Source organism: Haliotis rufescens, unplaced genomic scaffold (assembly GCF_023055435.1).
Source record: "Haliotis rufescens isolate VD_foot unplaced genomic scaffold, xgHalRufe1.0.p SCAF_3, whole genome shotgun sequence".
Classification (NCBI taxonomy): domain Eukaryota; kingdom Metazoa; phylum Mollusca; class Gastropoda; order Lepetellida; family Haliotidae; genus Haliotis; species Haliotis rufescens.
The window spans coordinates 60445610-60458723 of NW_025964001.1; the positions used below are offsets into that span (position 1 = coordinate 60445610).

At 41.1% G+C, this 13114-nt stretch overlaps 1 protein-coding gene across 17 annotated transcripts in view; it reads right to left on the bottom strand.

The window, feature by feature from the left end:
- The window catches only part of LOC124132318 (papilin-like), a 169031-nt gene that overhangs the window by 72690 nt on the left and 83227 nt on the right, over positions 1–13114 (bottom strand). For all 17 annotated transcript variants that reach the window (XM_048403199.1, XM_048403208.1, XM_048403201.1 and 14 more), the window contains one exon: positions 12264–12449. In XM_048403199.1, the coding sequence (XP_048259156.1) occupies positions 12264–12449 (186 nt within the window). The remainder of the gene's footprint in view (positions 1–12263; positions 12450–13114) is intronic.

Consider the following 13114-nt stretch of genomic DNA (forward strand, 5'->3'; position numbering starts at 1 on the left):
CCATTATCGTCTAAACATAACTTCATGAAGTGGTGCACAGGGTAATATCCTGTCATAGTTTCAGCTCCCTGGTTTCTAAGAAAGAAAGGATTCTTAAATATAACAAATTAAATATCAACTTTTCAAAAGAGGATATGAACAAACCCAAGTCTAGGCATCCTTGTAAGTTCAGTTCTCTGGGCCATGTGGTTGAGAGAAGAAAAATATTTTCTCTTTTTACTGGCATGAATGAATATGATTCCAAGTGTGTTGCTTCACATCATACTACATGAAGTTTCAACTTCCTGTGTCTTGGGACTATTGAAGTCCTATGAATCATCAATGGATGGACAATGGACAAACTCACTATAAGTTCCGTATTCAACGTAATAAGCGCTCTGCTCTAATAAGCGCCCACGGCGATGTTTGCTAATATATTGGCCAGTGAACAATCCCAGTTAGCACCCCTTCCGATTGATCAATGTTCACAAGACTTATTTAGTCGTGTATAATATGCACTCGTGTGTTATATGCACCCTTAATTATGAGAAATTAATTTCTGGAAAAAATATCTGTCGTGTATGATACGCACATACTTTTGTTTTGTATCATTTCAGGCTGTCAGCATAAACTACGAAATTTACGATCTTTTAATTCTGGGGGGTTTTTTACCAAATTTTTTTTCTAATAAGAGCCCCCTATCTCTAATTTTGGGAGCGCCCTGGGCACTTATAACGTTGAATACGGTAAGTTAAAATATACTACTCAAAAGAAGTCAAAGAACACCAGAATTTTTCAATGACTATAGTTAATCTGTCATGCCATGACAGATTAACTACAGTCCTATGAATAAATCTGGTGTTCTTTAAATTCTTTTGAGTAGTTTCATAACCCAAAAAGAGATGGCGAAACATGCCAAATTTGATGCAAGTCTGATGGTCTTACAAAATAATATGCATACGCAACATGTGTCTGGCTGAATAGTGGGACAATAATAAAATCCAACAAAGGGGAACATCACATTTAATTGTTCATGCATCAGATGTGTGCTTTATCAACTAAATGTTCCAGTTCAAACATTTTGTGTCAAAACACAGGTTAAAGTAGAAGAGTGGCTTCTTTGTACTCACTACAAAAACAAGCTCTCTTCTGCTAATGGTCATTTACTTACTATTATCTCATAAGGTAGGGAAACAAATGTCTCACCCACCATCCCTATAAAAGTCACAATTATTGATGTTCCCCCAAGATTAAAGGACAGGCTTCCCTGTACGGATGTCTGTAAGCATCAAGTGAATCAGACATCTGTGAACATACCCATGTTTACATGTAACGCTGGGGCGACACCTGTTTGTGTACCAGAGGTAGGCAGACATCTGTGATCATACCCATGTTTACATGTAACACTGGGGCTACACCTGTTTGTGTACCAGAGGTAGGCAGACATCTGTGAACATACCCATGTTTACATGTAACGCTGGGGCTACACCTGTTTGTGTACCAGAGGTAGGCAGACATCTGTGAACATACCCATGTTTACATGTAACGCTGGGGCTACACCTGTTTGTGTACCAGAGGTAGGCAGACATCTGTGAACATACCCATGTTTACATGTAACACTGGGGCTACACCTGTTTGTGTACCAGAGGTAGGCAGACATCTGTGATCATACCCATATTTACATGTAACGCTGGGGCTACACCTGTTTGTGTACTAGAGGTAGGCAGACATCTGTGAACATACCCATGTTTACATGTAACGCTGGAGCTACACCTGTTTGTGTACCAGAGGTAGGCAGACATCTGTGAACATACCCATGTTTACATGTAACGCTGGAGCTACACCTGTTTGTGTACCAGAGGTAGGCAGACATCTGTGAACATACCCATGTTTACATGTAACGCTGGGGCTACACCTGTTTGTGTACCAGAGGTAGGCAGACATCTGTGAATGTACCCATGTTTACATGTAACGCTGGGGCCACACCTGTTTGTGTACCAGAGGTAGGCAGACATCTGTGAACATACCCATGTTTACATGTAACGCTGGGGCGACACCTGTTTGTGTACTAGAGGTAGGCAGACATCTGTGAACATACCCATGTTTACATGTAACGCTGGGGCTACACCTGTTTGTGTACTAGAGGTAGGCAGACATCTGTGATCATACCCATGTTTACATGTAACGCTGGGGCCACACCTGTTTGTGTACCAGAGGTAGGCAGACATCTGTGAACATACCCATGTTTACATGTAACGCTGGAGCTACACCTATTTGTGTACTAGAGGTAGGCAGACATCTGTGATCATACCCATGTTTACATGTAACGCTGGGGCCACACCTGTTTGTGTACCAGAGGTAGGCAGACATCTGTGAACATACCCATGTTTACATGTAACGCTGGGGCGACACCTGTTTGTGTACTAGAGGTAGGCAGACATCTGTGAACATACCCATGTTTACATGTAACGCTGGGGCTACACCTGTTTGTGTACTAGAGGTAGGCAGACATCTGTGATCATACCCATGTTTACATGTAACGCTGGGGCCACACCTGTTTGTGTACCAGAGGTAGGCAGACATCTGTGAACATACCCATGTTTACATGTAACGCTGGAGCTACACCTATTTGTGTACTAGAGGTAGGCAGACATCTGTGATCATACCCATGTTTACATGTAACGCTGGGGCCACACCTGTTTGTGTACCAGAGGAAGGCAGACATCTGTGAACACACCCATGTTTACATGTAACGCTGGAGCTACACCTGTTTGTGTACCAGAGGTAGGCAGACATCTGTGAACATACCCATGTTTACATGTAACGCTGGAGCTACACCTGTTTGTGTACCAGAGGAAGGCAGACATCTGTGAACATACCCATGTTTACATGTAACGCTGGGGCTAAGCCTACACCTGAATGTTTGTGTAAGCAGCAGACAAAGATAGGAAAGCTAATTTAAAGCTTTAGCGGGGGAAGTTATTTTAAGGTAAATGAGTATGCATGAGTTTGCTTCCTTGCTAAATGCTATATCATTTTTCAAAAATAAAACTGACACTATCTCGTCTCTCAGCACAGCAATGCTTTCAAAAACACAGTTACAATTCTCATAGGATGAAAAAGCAACACCTTTTCTGGTTCTCTCCTTTTTGTTTCTGCAACATTCACCATGCATCCTCATTGTCATGTCCTCTGTGACCAACTTGGAAACATTTTACAATGGTCAAAGAAGGGCATTTGTTAGCCTCCTGTAGAGAACATTAAAGTCATAACACTAACTGCATAGTCATCAAGTAATACTTCTAGTTGTCAAGTAATACTTCTAGTTGTCAAGTAAGGCTTTTAGTTGTCAAGCAAGGCTTCTAGTTGTCAAGTAATACTTCTAGTTGTCAAGTAATACTTCTAGTTGTCAGGTAATACTTCTAGTTGTCAAGTAAACTTCTAGTTTTCAAGTAATACTTCTAGTTGTCAAGTAATACTTCTAGTTGCCAAGTTATACTTCTAGTTGTCAAGTATAGTTTTAGGTGTCAAGTAAACTTCTAGTTGTCAAGTAATACTTCTAGTTGTCAAGTAAACTTCTAGTTGTCAAGTAATACTTTTAGTTGCCAAGTTATACTTCTAGTTGCCAAGTAAACTTCTGGTTGTCAAGTAATACTTCTAGTTGTCAAGTAATACTTCTAGTTGTCAAGTAAACTTCTAGTTGTCAAGTAATACTTTTAGTTGCCAAGTTATACTTCTAGTTGTCAGGTAATACTTCTAGTTGTCAAGTTATACTTCTAGTTGTCAAGTTATACTTCTAGTTGTCAAGTAAACTTCTAGTTGTCAAGTTATACTTCTAGTTGTCAGGTAATAATTCTAGTTGTCAAGTTATACTTCTAGTTGTCAAGTTATACTTCTAGTTGTCAAGTTATACTTCTAGTTGTCAAGTTATACCTCTAGTTGTCAAGTTATACTTCTAGTTGCCAAGTAATACTTCTAGTTGTCAAGTAATACTTCTAGTTGTCAAGTTATACTTCTAGCTGTCAAGTATAGTTTTTGGTGTCAAGTAAACTTCTAGTTGTCAAGTAATACTTCTAGTTGTCAGGTAATACTTCTAGTTGCCAGGTAATACTTCTAGTTGTCAAGTTATACTTCTAGTTGTCAAGTAAACTTCTAGTTGTCAAGTAAACTTCTTGTTGTCAAGTAATACCTCTAGTTGTCAGGTAATACTTCTAGTTGTCAGGTAATACTTCTAGTTGTCAAGTAATACTTCTAGTTGTCAAGTTATACTTCTAGTTGTCAAGTAATACTTCTAGTTGTCAAGTAAACTTCTAGTTGTCAAGTAATACTTCTAGTTGTCAAGTAAACTTCTAGTTGTCAATTAATTCTTCTAGTTGTCAAGTAAACTTCTAGTTGTCAAGTAAACTTCTAGTTGTCAATTAATTCTTCTAGTTGCCAAGTAATACTTCTAGTTGTCAAGTAAACTTCTAGTTGTCAAGTAATACTTCTAGTTGTCAAGTCAACTTCTAGTTGTCAAGTTATACTTCTAGTTGCCAAGTAAACTTCTAGTTGTCAAGTAAACGTCTAGTTGTCAAGTAAACTTCTAGTTGCCAAGTAATACTTCTAGTTGTCAAGTAAACTTCTAGTTGTCAATTAATTCTTCTTGTTGCCAAGTAAACTTCTAGTTGTCAAGTAAACTTCTAGTTGTCAAGTAAACTTCTAGTTGCCAAGTAATACTTCTAGTTGCCAAGTAATACTTCTAGTTGTCAAGTAAACTTCTAGTTGTCAAGTAATACTTCTAGTTGTCAAGTAAACTTCTAGTTGTCAAGTAATACTTCTAGTTGCCAAGTTATACTTCTAGTTGTCAAGCGATGCATATAGGTGTCAAGTAATACTTCTAGTTGTCTAGTAAACTCTTTGTTGTTTAATGCTACGCTCAGCAATATAACAGCTATATGTCGTCAATCTGTAAATAATTGAGTATGTACAAGACACACCAGTGATTGATATCATAAGCATCAATCTACGGAGCGTTGTACAGGATGATGGCTATAGCAGATTGTACATGCTGCAGCTAAAATTAACAGAAGCTGCTATCTATGTACCAACAAATTAATGCACTGTGCACAGTCTGATCTGGAATTGATAGAGACTGGATACCTTATCCCATTTAGAAACAGAGACATATACTACTCCCCTTTTGAAAGGGACATGTTAGCTTCCCATGACACACAAAACTACCTCTCATGTGTAAAGTGTACATTTAAATAGAATGACATATCTGATTATCCCTATCAAAAGTATATAACAAAGAGTTTAGGAAATTAAAGTCCATATATATGTGTGACAAAGCATGTCATTCAATGGTGATGTATTAATAAGGGTATCATAGTTTTGGACCTAAAGTTTGCAGTGTTTCGGTGACTGTTTTCAGCCTCGTAACGTTTGTAAATTTTGGGTCAAATTTTCAAGTTTATATCTCCTTTGCCAGGCAGGTAATCTCTTTAATCTGCCCAAAAACAGCTTCAAGCTTGACTAAGTTTGATTAAAACAGTTACAGTACACCTTTAATGTTGCAAGTGAAGCAGCAAGCAGCTTCTCCCAAGGCCTGTGAATACCATCTCCTCGGTTACCAACATGGCTCAACACTCTGCAAATTACCAACTCTAAATATGTGTTGTGCATAACCAGGGTTTTATGTCTGAGAAAGAAAAAAGGTCAGTGGGTATAACGGCAAAGCCAGGCAACTCGATCTGGAGTTGAATGATGTAAAAATCCAAAAGTAAAATGATTATTTCGCTAAATGCACAGCAAGACAAACAGATGTTTCTGAACCAGATGCCCAGAAATAGATGTTCCCTGCCAGCCCCGTGTTGTGCACATCCTTGTGTTGGTTTGATATAGGCGTGAGTGAGTGAGTGAGTATGGTTTTACGCCGCTTTTAGCAATATTCCAGCAATATCACGGCGGGGGACACCAGAAATGGGCTTCACACATTGTACCCATGTCGGGAATCGAACCCGGGTCTTCGGCGTGACGAGCGAACGCTTTAACCACTAGGCTACCCGACCGCCCCGATATAGGCGTGAAGAGAGTTTAAACCATTGTGATTATGTCATGCTATTGTTGTTGCGGGAATATACTGGTCATTCTTTAGCTGAATTAAACAATTAAAACAGAGTTGATCACAGGTCATTATGCAAATATAGAGAAATTATATATCAACCATAACATGGTTTAAGTGGGAGAAATCACTTGAATCTTCGTGGGTCATTGATTCTACTTCCGGAATCTACAGATTCTTATGATTTTTCATTTACGGAGTATTCATTTATTCATGTCACTTACAGTTTTTGCAAATAAATTATTTTAAAAGATGATTCACAATCTGTGAACTAGTGTGAGTGAGTGAGTGAGTGAGTGAGTGAGTGAGTTAACGCTGCTTTTAACAGTATTCCAGTTATATCACAGCTAGTCAGCTTAATCTGGGAGGAAAGCCCAAAGTGATGCAGGTCTCAGAGGTTTACCACTTTGGTGAAACCCACGAGCACGGGTATGGTGCTGACAAACCTAGAAACATAATCGGGGCTAACCGGGATTCGAACCCACAATCATAGGTTTCTGGCGTGCCCAAGGGACGCAACTCTGCACAGTGAATCGCGGCACCTCAGACGACAGGGCCACCCGTGCCCCCAACTGATTTTAATGAAATATGTTTGTGAGACAATATCAGATCTGCCTTACGACCACCAGTGGGTTCAATATGGCAACACAAAATGTGAACAGGGTGAATTTGGATGTGACAAACTGATTATGTCATATAAAACACTATGACATCATGATATCCATACAGGCCGACCAACTTGTATGGGTTTTTACAAGACAGTGACCCGCCAATCAGATAGCTGGACTATATGACAAGTAAAGATAAACGTTCAGACATGAACTTTGTTATAATTGAACCAATATTTATTTGGATAATGATGCTGAGACAAATTGGTCAACTAACCTTTCAAACAATTTCTAAGGATTATTTATTAAATATGCCTTAATATCATCAGTAAAGGTCATGGTAAACTTCAAAACAGCTATTAGGATGCCTAACAGGGCACTAATGGCAGCCTATAACTAGAACATAGATGGCCAGGGTCAAGGCTTCCCCGGTGGGTCGTCCTGCTTCCATCAATGCGACAGCCACTGACTTCAGTGAGCGTCTCTATACTGCTGTGTTAGCATCGACAGCCACTGACTTCAGTGAGCGTCTCTATACTGCTGTGTTAGCATCGACAGCCACTGACTTCAGTGAGCGTCTCTATACTGCTGTGTTAGCATCGCGCCAAAGATTAACCAAGAGTCCAGTATCACATAACTCGGGAGAACACTGAAGCAAAATAGGGGTCATGAAAATCTCAAATTGAAACTGAAGTTTATTCCTTTCTTTATTGTTCTTGTGGGCCTACATTGCGGTAAAACTTCCGCCTGTAACTCCTGCCTTGAAATCTAACACAAGAGTCATCAGGAGATGACAAATCCCCCTGACCCCTACAATAGCAAAAGGCAGGTAAGGTTTTTGAAAATATAGTGCGGGCAGGCGGTGTCTTTTATTTTTTGTGTTGTTCAAACTAGTATGTAACCAATAAACAGTTGTGTAATCAATAAACAATTGTGTACAATCAACCTGGGAAAGGGCCTCCCAACATATACAGTTGGACTTGGAATATTTAAGGATTGTTTTGGGTTTTGTTTTGTTTTAAAATGGAAATAAAAACGAAATGTGCAGTGAACTTTATGATGATGTGGTGGTGTCTGAGAACCAAGGCTATCTTTTGTTTTAGCCTGATACATGTACTAAGTTTGGATGAAAAATCTTAATCGGTTTTCAAATTATGCTCCGGAAATGAAAAATATGGATGGATGGACAGACAGACCAGATGATGACTATATCCCCTTGCATTATATGCTGAGGTGATAAAAATCATAATCCTGGCAAGAAGCATAAAAAAATTATTTACGCTGGGTAAGGGTTGGGGTTAGGTTGCCCTAACCAAGGCAAAATGTGAAGCAGGAGTTAATCAGAGACTCCTTCCTACATTATTCCCTCCAATAAAAACAATCATCAACAATCTGATCGAACACACTAATATCCCACGCCCAGACAATGACGGTACCTCCTTCCACCAAATACTCCCAATGTCTTACTACAGTTGAGAAAGGACTTGTAATCTACCACCACCCATTTAGTTCTCCCTGTTCACTAAAAGCTGCATTATGCCCCTGTGTTGGAGCAGACACTGCAATAAGGGAGGAAGGCAAATATCACATGGCTAATAAAGTACAGGTAATGTCGAGAAGGAGACTACACAGTCCCAGCAAAGTATTCTGGGCCACAACCAGACTCAGACTTAGTAGATTTAGTACATGCTGGGAACAGTGGTCTTTGTCAGCATTGAGCAGATACATCTTTGGAAAAAGGTCCCAAGTATAAGTCATGTTGTCATGTGTTAATTCACTTTGAATAAAAACAAATCTAGCAGTTTATAAAAAAGTGGGTATGTTGTAAGATGTCATAATTAGATGGTGGAATTACTTCCTCCTGTGAGGGTGATTCCATACTTAATGACTGCCACATGTATGCAGTGCTTAAGTCTGGTCTATGTTGGTGTGCTATGTTATAACCACAGCACTATAGTACACCCTCCATGTGATACAGCACTATAGTACAGCCCTCCATGTGATACAGCACTAGAGTACATCCTCCATGTGATACAGCACTATAGTACATCCCTCCATGTGATACAGCACTATAGTACATCCCTCCATGTGATATAGCACTATAGTACAGCCCTCCATGTCATACAGCACTATAGTACAGCCCTCCATGTGATACAGCACTATAGTACAGCCCTCCATGTGATACAGCACTATAGTACATCCCTCCATGTGATACAGCACTATGGTACATCCCTCCATGTGATACAGCACTAGAGTACATCCCTCCATGTCATACAACACTCTAGTACACCCCTCCATGTCATACAGCACTATAGTACACCCCTCCATGTGAAACAGCACTATAGTACACCCCTCCATGTCATACAGCACTATAGTACATCCCTCCATGTCATACAGCACTATAGTACATCCCACCATGTGATACAGCACTAAAGTACAGCCCTCTATGTGATACAGCACTATAGTACATCCCTCCATGTGATACAGCACTATAGTACACCCCTCCATGTGATACAGCACTAAAGTACAGCCCTCCATGTGATACAACACTATAGTACATCCCTCTATGTGATACAGCACTATAGTACATCCCTCCATGGGATACAGCACTATAGTACATCCCTCAATGTGATATAGCACTAGAGTACATCCCTCCATGTCATACAACACTCTAGTACACCCCTCCATGTCATACAGCACTATAGTACACCCCTCCATGTCATACAGCACTATAGTACATCCCTCCATGTGATACAGCACTAAAGTACAGCCCTCTATGTGATACAGCACTATAGTACATCCCTCCATGTGATACAGCACTATAGTACATCCCTCCATGGGATACAGCACTATAGTACATCCCTCAATGTGATATAGCACTAGAGTACATCCCTCCATGTCATACAACACTCTAGTACACCCCTCCATGTCATACAGCACTATAGTACACCCCTCCATGTGATACAGCACTAAAGTACAGCCCTCTATGTGATACAGCACTATAGTACATCCCTCTATGTGATACAGCACTATAGTACATCCCTCCATGGGATACAGCACTATAGTACATCCCTCCATGGGATACAGCACTATAGTACATCCCTCAATGTGATATAGCACTAGAGTACATCCCTCCATGTCATACAACACTCTAGTACACCCCTCCATGTCATACAGCACTATAGTACACCCCTCCATGTCATAGAGCACTATAGTACATCCCTCCATGTCATACAGCACTAAAGTACAGCCCTCTATGTGATACAGCACTATAGTACATCCCTCCATGTCATACAGCACTATGGTACATCCCTCCATGTGATACAGCACTAGAGTACATCCCTCCATGTCATACAGCACTATAGTACATCCCTCCATGTCATACAGCACTATAGTACATCCCTCCATGTGATATAGCACTAGAGTACAGCCCTCTATGTCATACAGCACCAAAGTACATCCCTCCATGTGATACAGCACTATAGTACATCCCTCCATGTGATACAGCACTAAAGTACATCCCTCTATGTGATACAACACTATAGTACATCCCTCCATGTGATACAGCACTAAAGTACATCCCTCTATATGATACAGCACTATAGTACATCCCTCCATGTGATACAGCACTGTGGTACATCCCTCCATGTGATACAGCACTAGAGTACATCCCTCCATGTCATACAGCACTATAGTACACCCCTCCATGTGAAACAGCACTATAGTACAGCCCTCCATGTGATACAGCACTAAAGTACGGCCCTCTATGTGATACAGCACTATAGTATATCCCTCCATGAGATACAGCACTAAAGTACATCCCTCTATGTGATACAGCACTATAGTACATCCCTCCATGTGATACAGCACTATGGTACATCCCTCCATGTGATACAGCACTAGAGTACATCCCTCCATGTCATACAACACTATAGTACAGCCCTCCATGTAATACAGCACTAGAGTACAGCCCTCCATGTGATACAGCACTATAGTACATCCCTCCATGGGATACAGCACTATAGTACATCCCTCAATGTGATATAGCACTATAGTACAGCCCTCCATGTCATACAGCAATATAGTACAGCCCTCCATGTCATACAGCACTATAGTTCATCCCTCCATGTCATACAGCACTATAGTACATCCCCCCATGTCATACAGCACTATAGTACATCCCTCCATGTCATACAGCACTATAGTACATCCCTCTATGTCATACAGCACTATAGTACATCCCTCTATGTGATACAGCACTAGAGTACATCCCTCCATGTGATACAGCACAATAGTACGTCCTTCAATGTGATACAGCACTTTAGTACATCCCTCCATGTCATACAGCACTATAGTACATCCCTCCATGTCATACAGCACTATAGTACATCCCTCCATGTCATACAGTACTACAGTACGTCTTTCTATGTGATACAGCACTATAGTGCATCCCTCCAGGTTATACAGCACTATAGTACATCCCTCCAGGTTATATAGCACTATAGTACATCCCTCAATGTCATATGGCACTATAGTACATCCCTCTATGTCATACAGCACTATAGTACATCCCGCCATGTCATACAGCACTTTGGTACAGCCCTCCATGTTATACAGCACTATAGTACATCCCTCCATGTTATACAGCACTATAGTACACCCCTCCTGCAGGCAGGCACAGACACACAATGATCATTCATGTGTCATCACAACTGACAGATAGTAGATATTTTACAGCTGCTTCTATCAGTGGCTATCTATAACAGTGATGTCGTGTGGGATCTGATGCAAGTCTATAATGTTTGGCAACTCTAGATTGCAGCAGTATCTGAAAATGAAAAAGTCTCTGGGCTCCTTTTTATTATATCGTTATTAAGATAATTTAACAACTGTTTTTTCAGTAAGATATGTGCATTTCAGAGACTAGATGTTAGTCTACCTGTTGACCACCAAGGTCTGACTGGCACGGTGTGTCCCCTCACAAACCCTAAGCCTGATGACCACAAAGGTCTGACTGGCACGGTGTGTCCCCTCACAAACCCTAAGCCAGATGACCACAAAGGTCTGACTGGCACTGTGTGTCCCCTCACAAACCCTAAGCCTGATGACCACAAAGGTCTGACTGGCACTGTGTGTCCCCTCACCAACCCTAAGCCAGATGACCACAAAGGTCTGACTGGCACTGTGTGTCCCCTCACAAACCCTAAGCCTGATGACCACAAAGGTCTGATTGACACTTTGTCCCCTCACCAACCCTAAGCCAGATGACCACAAAGGTCTGACTGGCACTGTGTGTCACCTCACAAACCCTAAGCCTGATGACCACAAAGGTCTGACTAGCACTGTGTGTCACCTCACAAACCATAAGCCTGATGACCACAAAGGTCTGACTGGCACGGTGTGTCCACTCACAAACCCTAAGCCTGATGACCACAAAGGTCTGACTGGCACTGTGTGTCCCCTCACAAACCCTAAGCCTGATGACCACAAAGGTCTGACTGGCACTTTGTGTCCCCTCACCAACCCTAAGCCTGATGACCACAAAGGTCTGACTGGCACTGTGTCTGACTCACCTCCAATTCCTTCAGTGTACCATCCCTGCCGCCGTGACATGAACTCAGCAAACACCGTTTCCTGTCCTTCGGCTTGTCGGCGAGTTTGCACTCCCAGTTTGGCACTGTGGTTGGGTCCTCCCCATCGGAGTCTCTCTGACAATACACACGCCGTGTCTGGTATCCATAGCCGCAGGTCACACCACACTGGAACAAAACACAGAAATATTGATAACATATATATATGGTTATAAATAGATATTAGAATAGGATATGAACACGGCAAATGCTTACTCTAAGTGGGGAATAAATGCATCAGGCTCCGTTACTAGGTTGATTCTAGGTCATCGTACACTGATGACCTGTGACACTGATAATATCAATCCCTATATTATCAAGGAGTATTATAAAACGTGAGTATCAATCTTCGGTATCGCTATCGCCAAACAAAGATCTGAGGACATCCCATTACAGGTCATGTCAGAACGACCTTTCATCTGACCAATCAGAGCGTCGCTTAACAGATCGGGTATTCCAAACAACAGTTACGGTCTTTAGGACTGAATCCATACAATCTAGGCCAGTATATTCCTTTATTCAGTTTTCAATGTTTTCATTGAGAATTTGTCAAAATATATTTCGAAGTGTAGTCACCAGTTTGAAACTAGTGCCGTAAAGCATGAGAAAGCTGCCTTCTGATTGGCTAATGTCAACTTCTTGTCAGTCAATCCACTGGTCGGTCAAAGTTCGCGAAAGGTCGGTCTGACGTGACCCGTAATGGGATGTCCTCAGATCTGTTTTTAGCAGTAGCGAGAACTAAGATCTGATTTTATTGAGATTGAGGGAGTATTGATTGGTGTGGTGTTAAACAA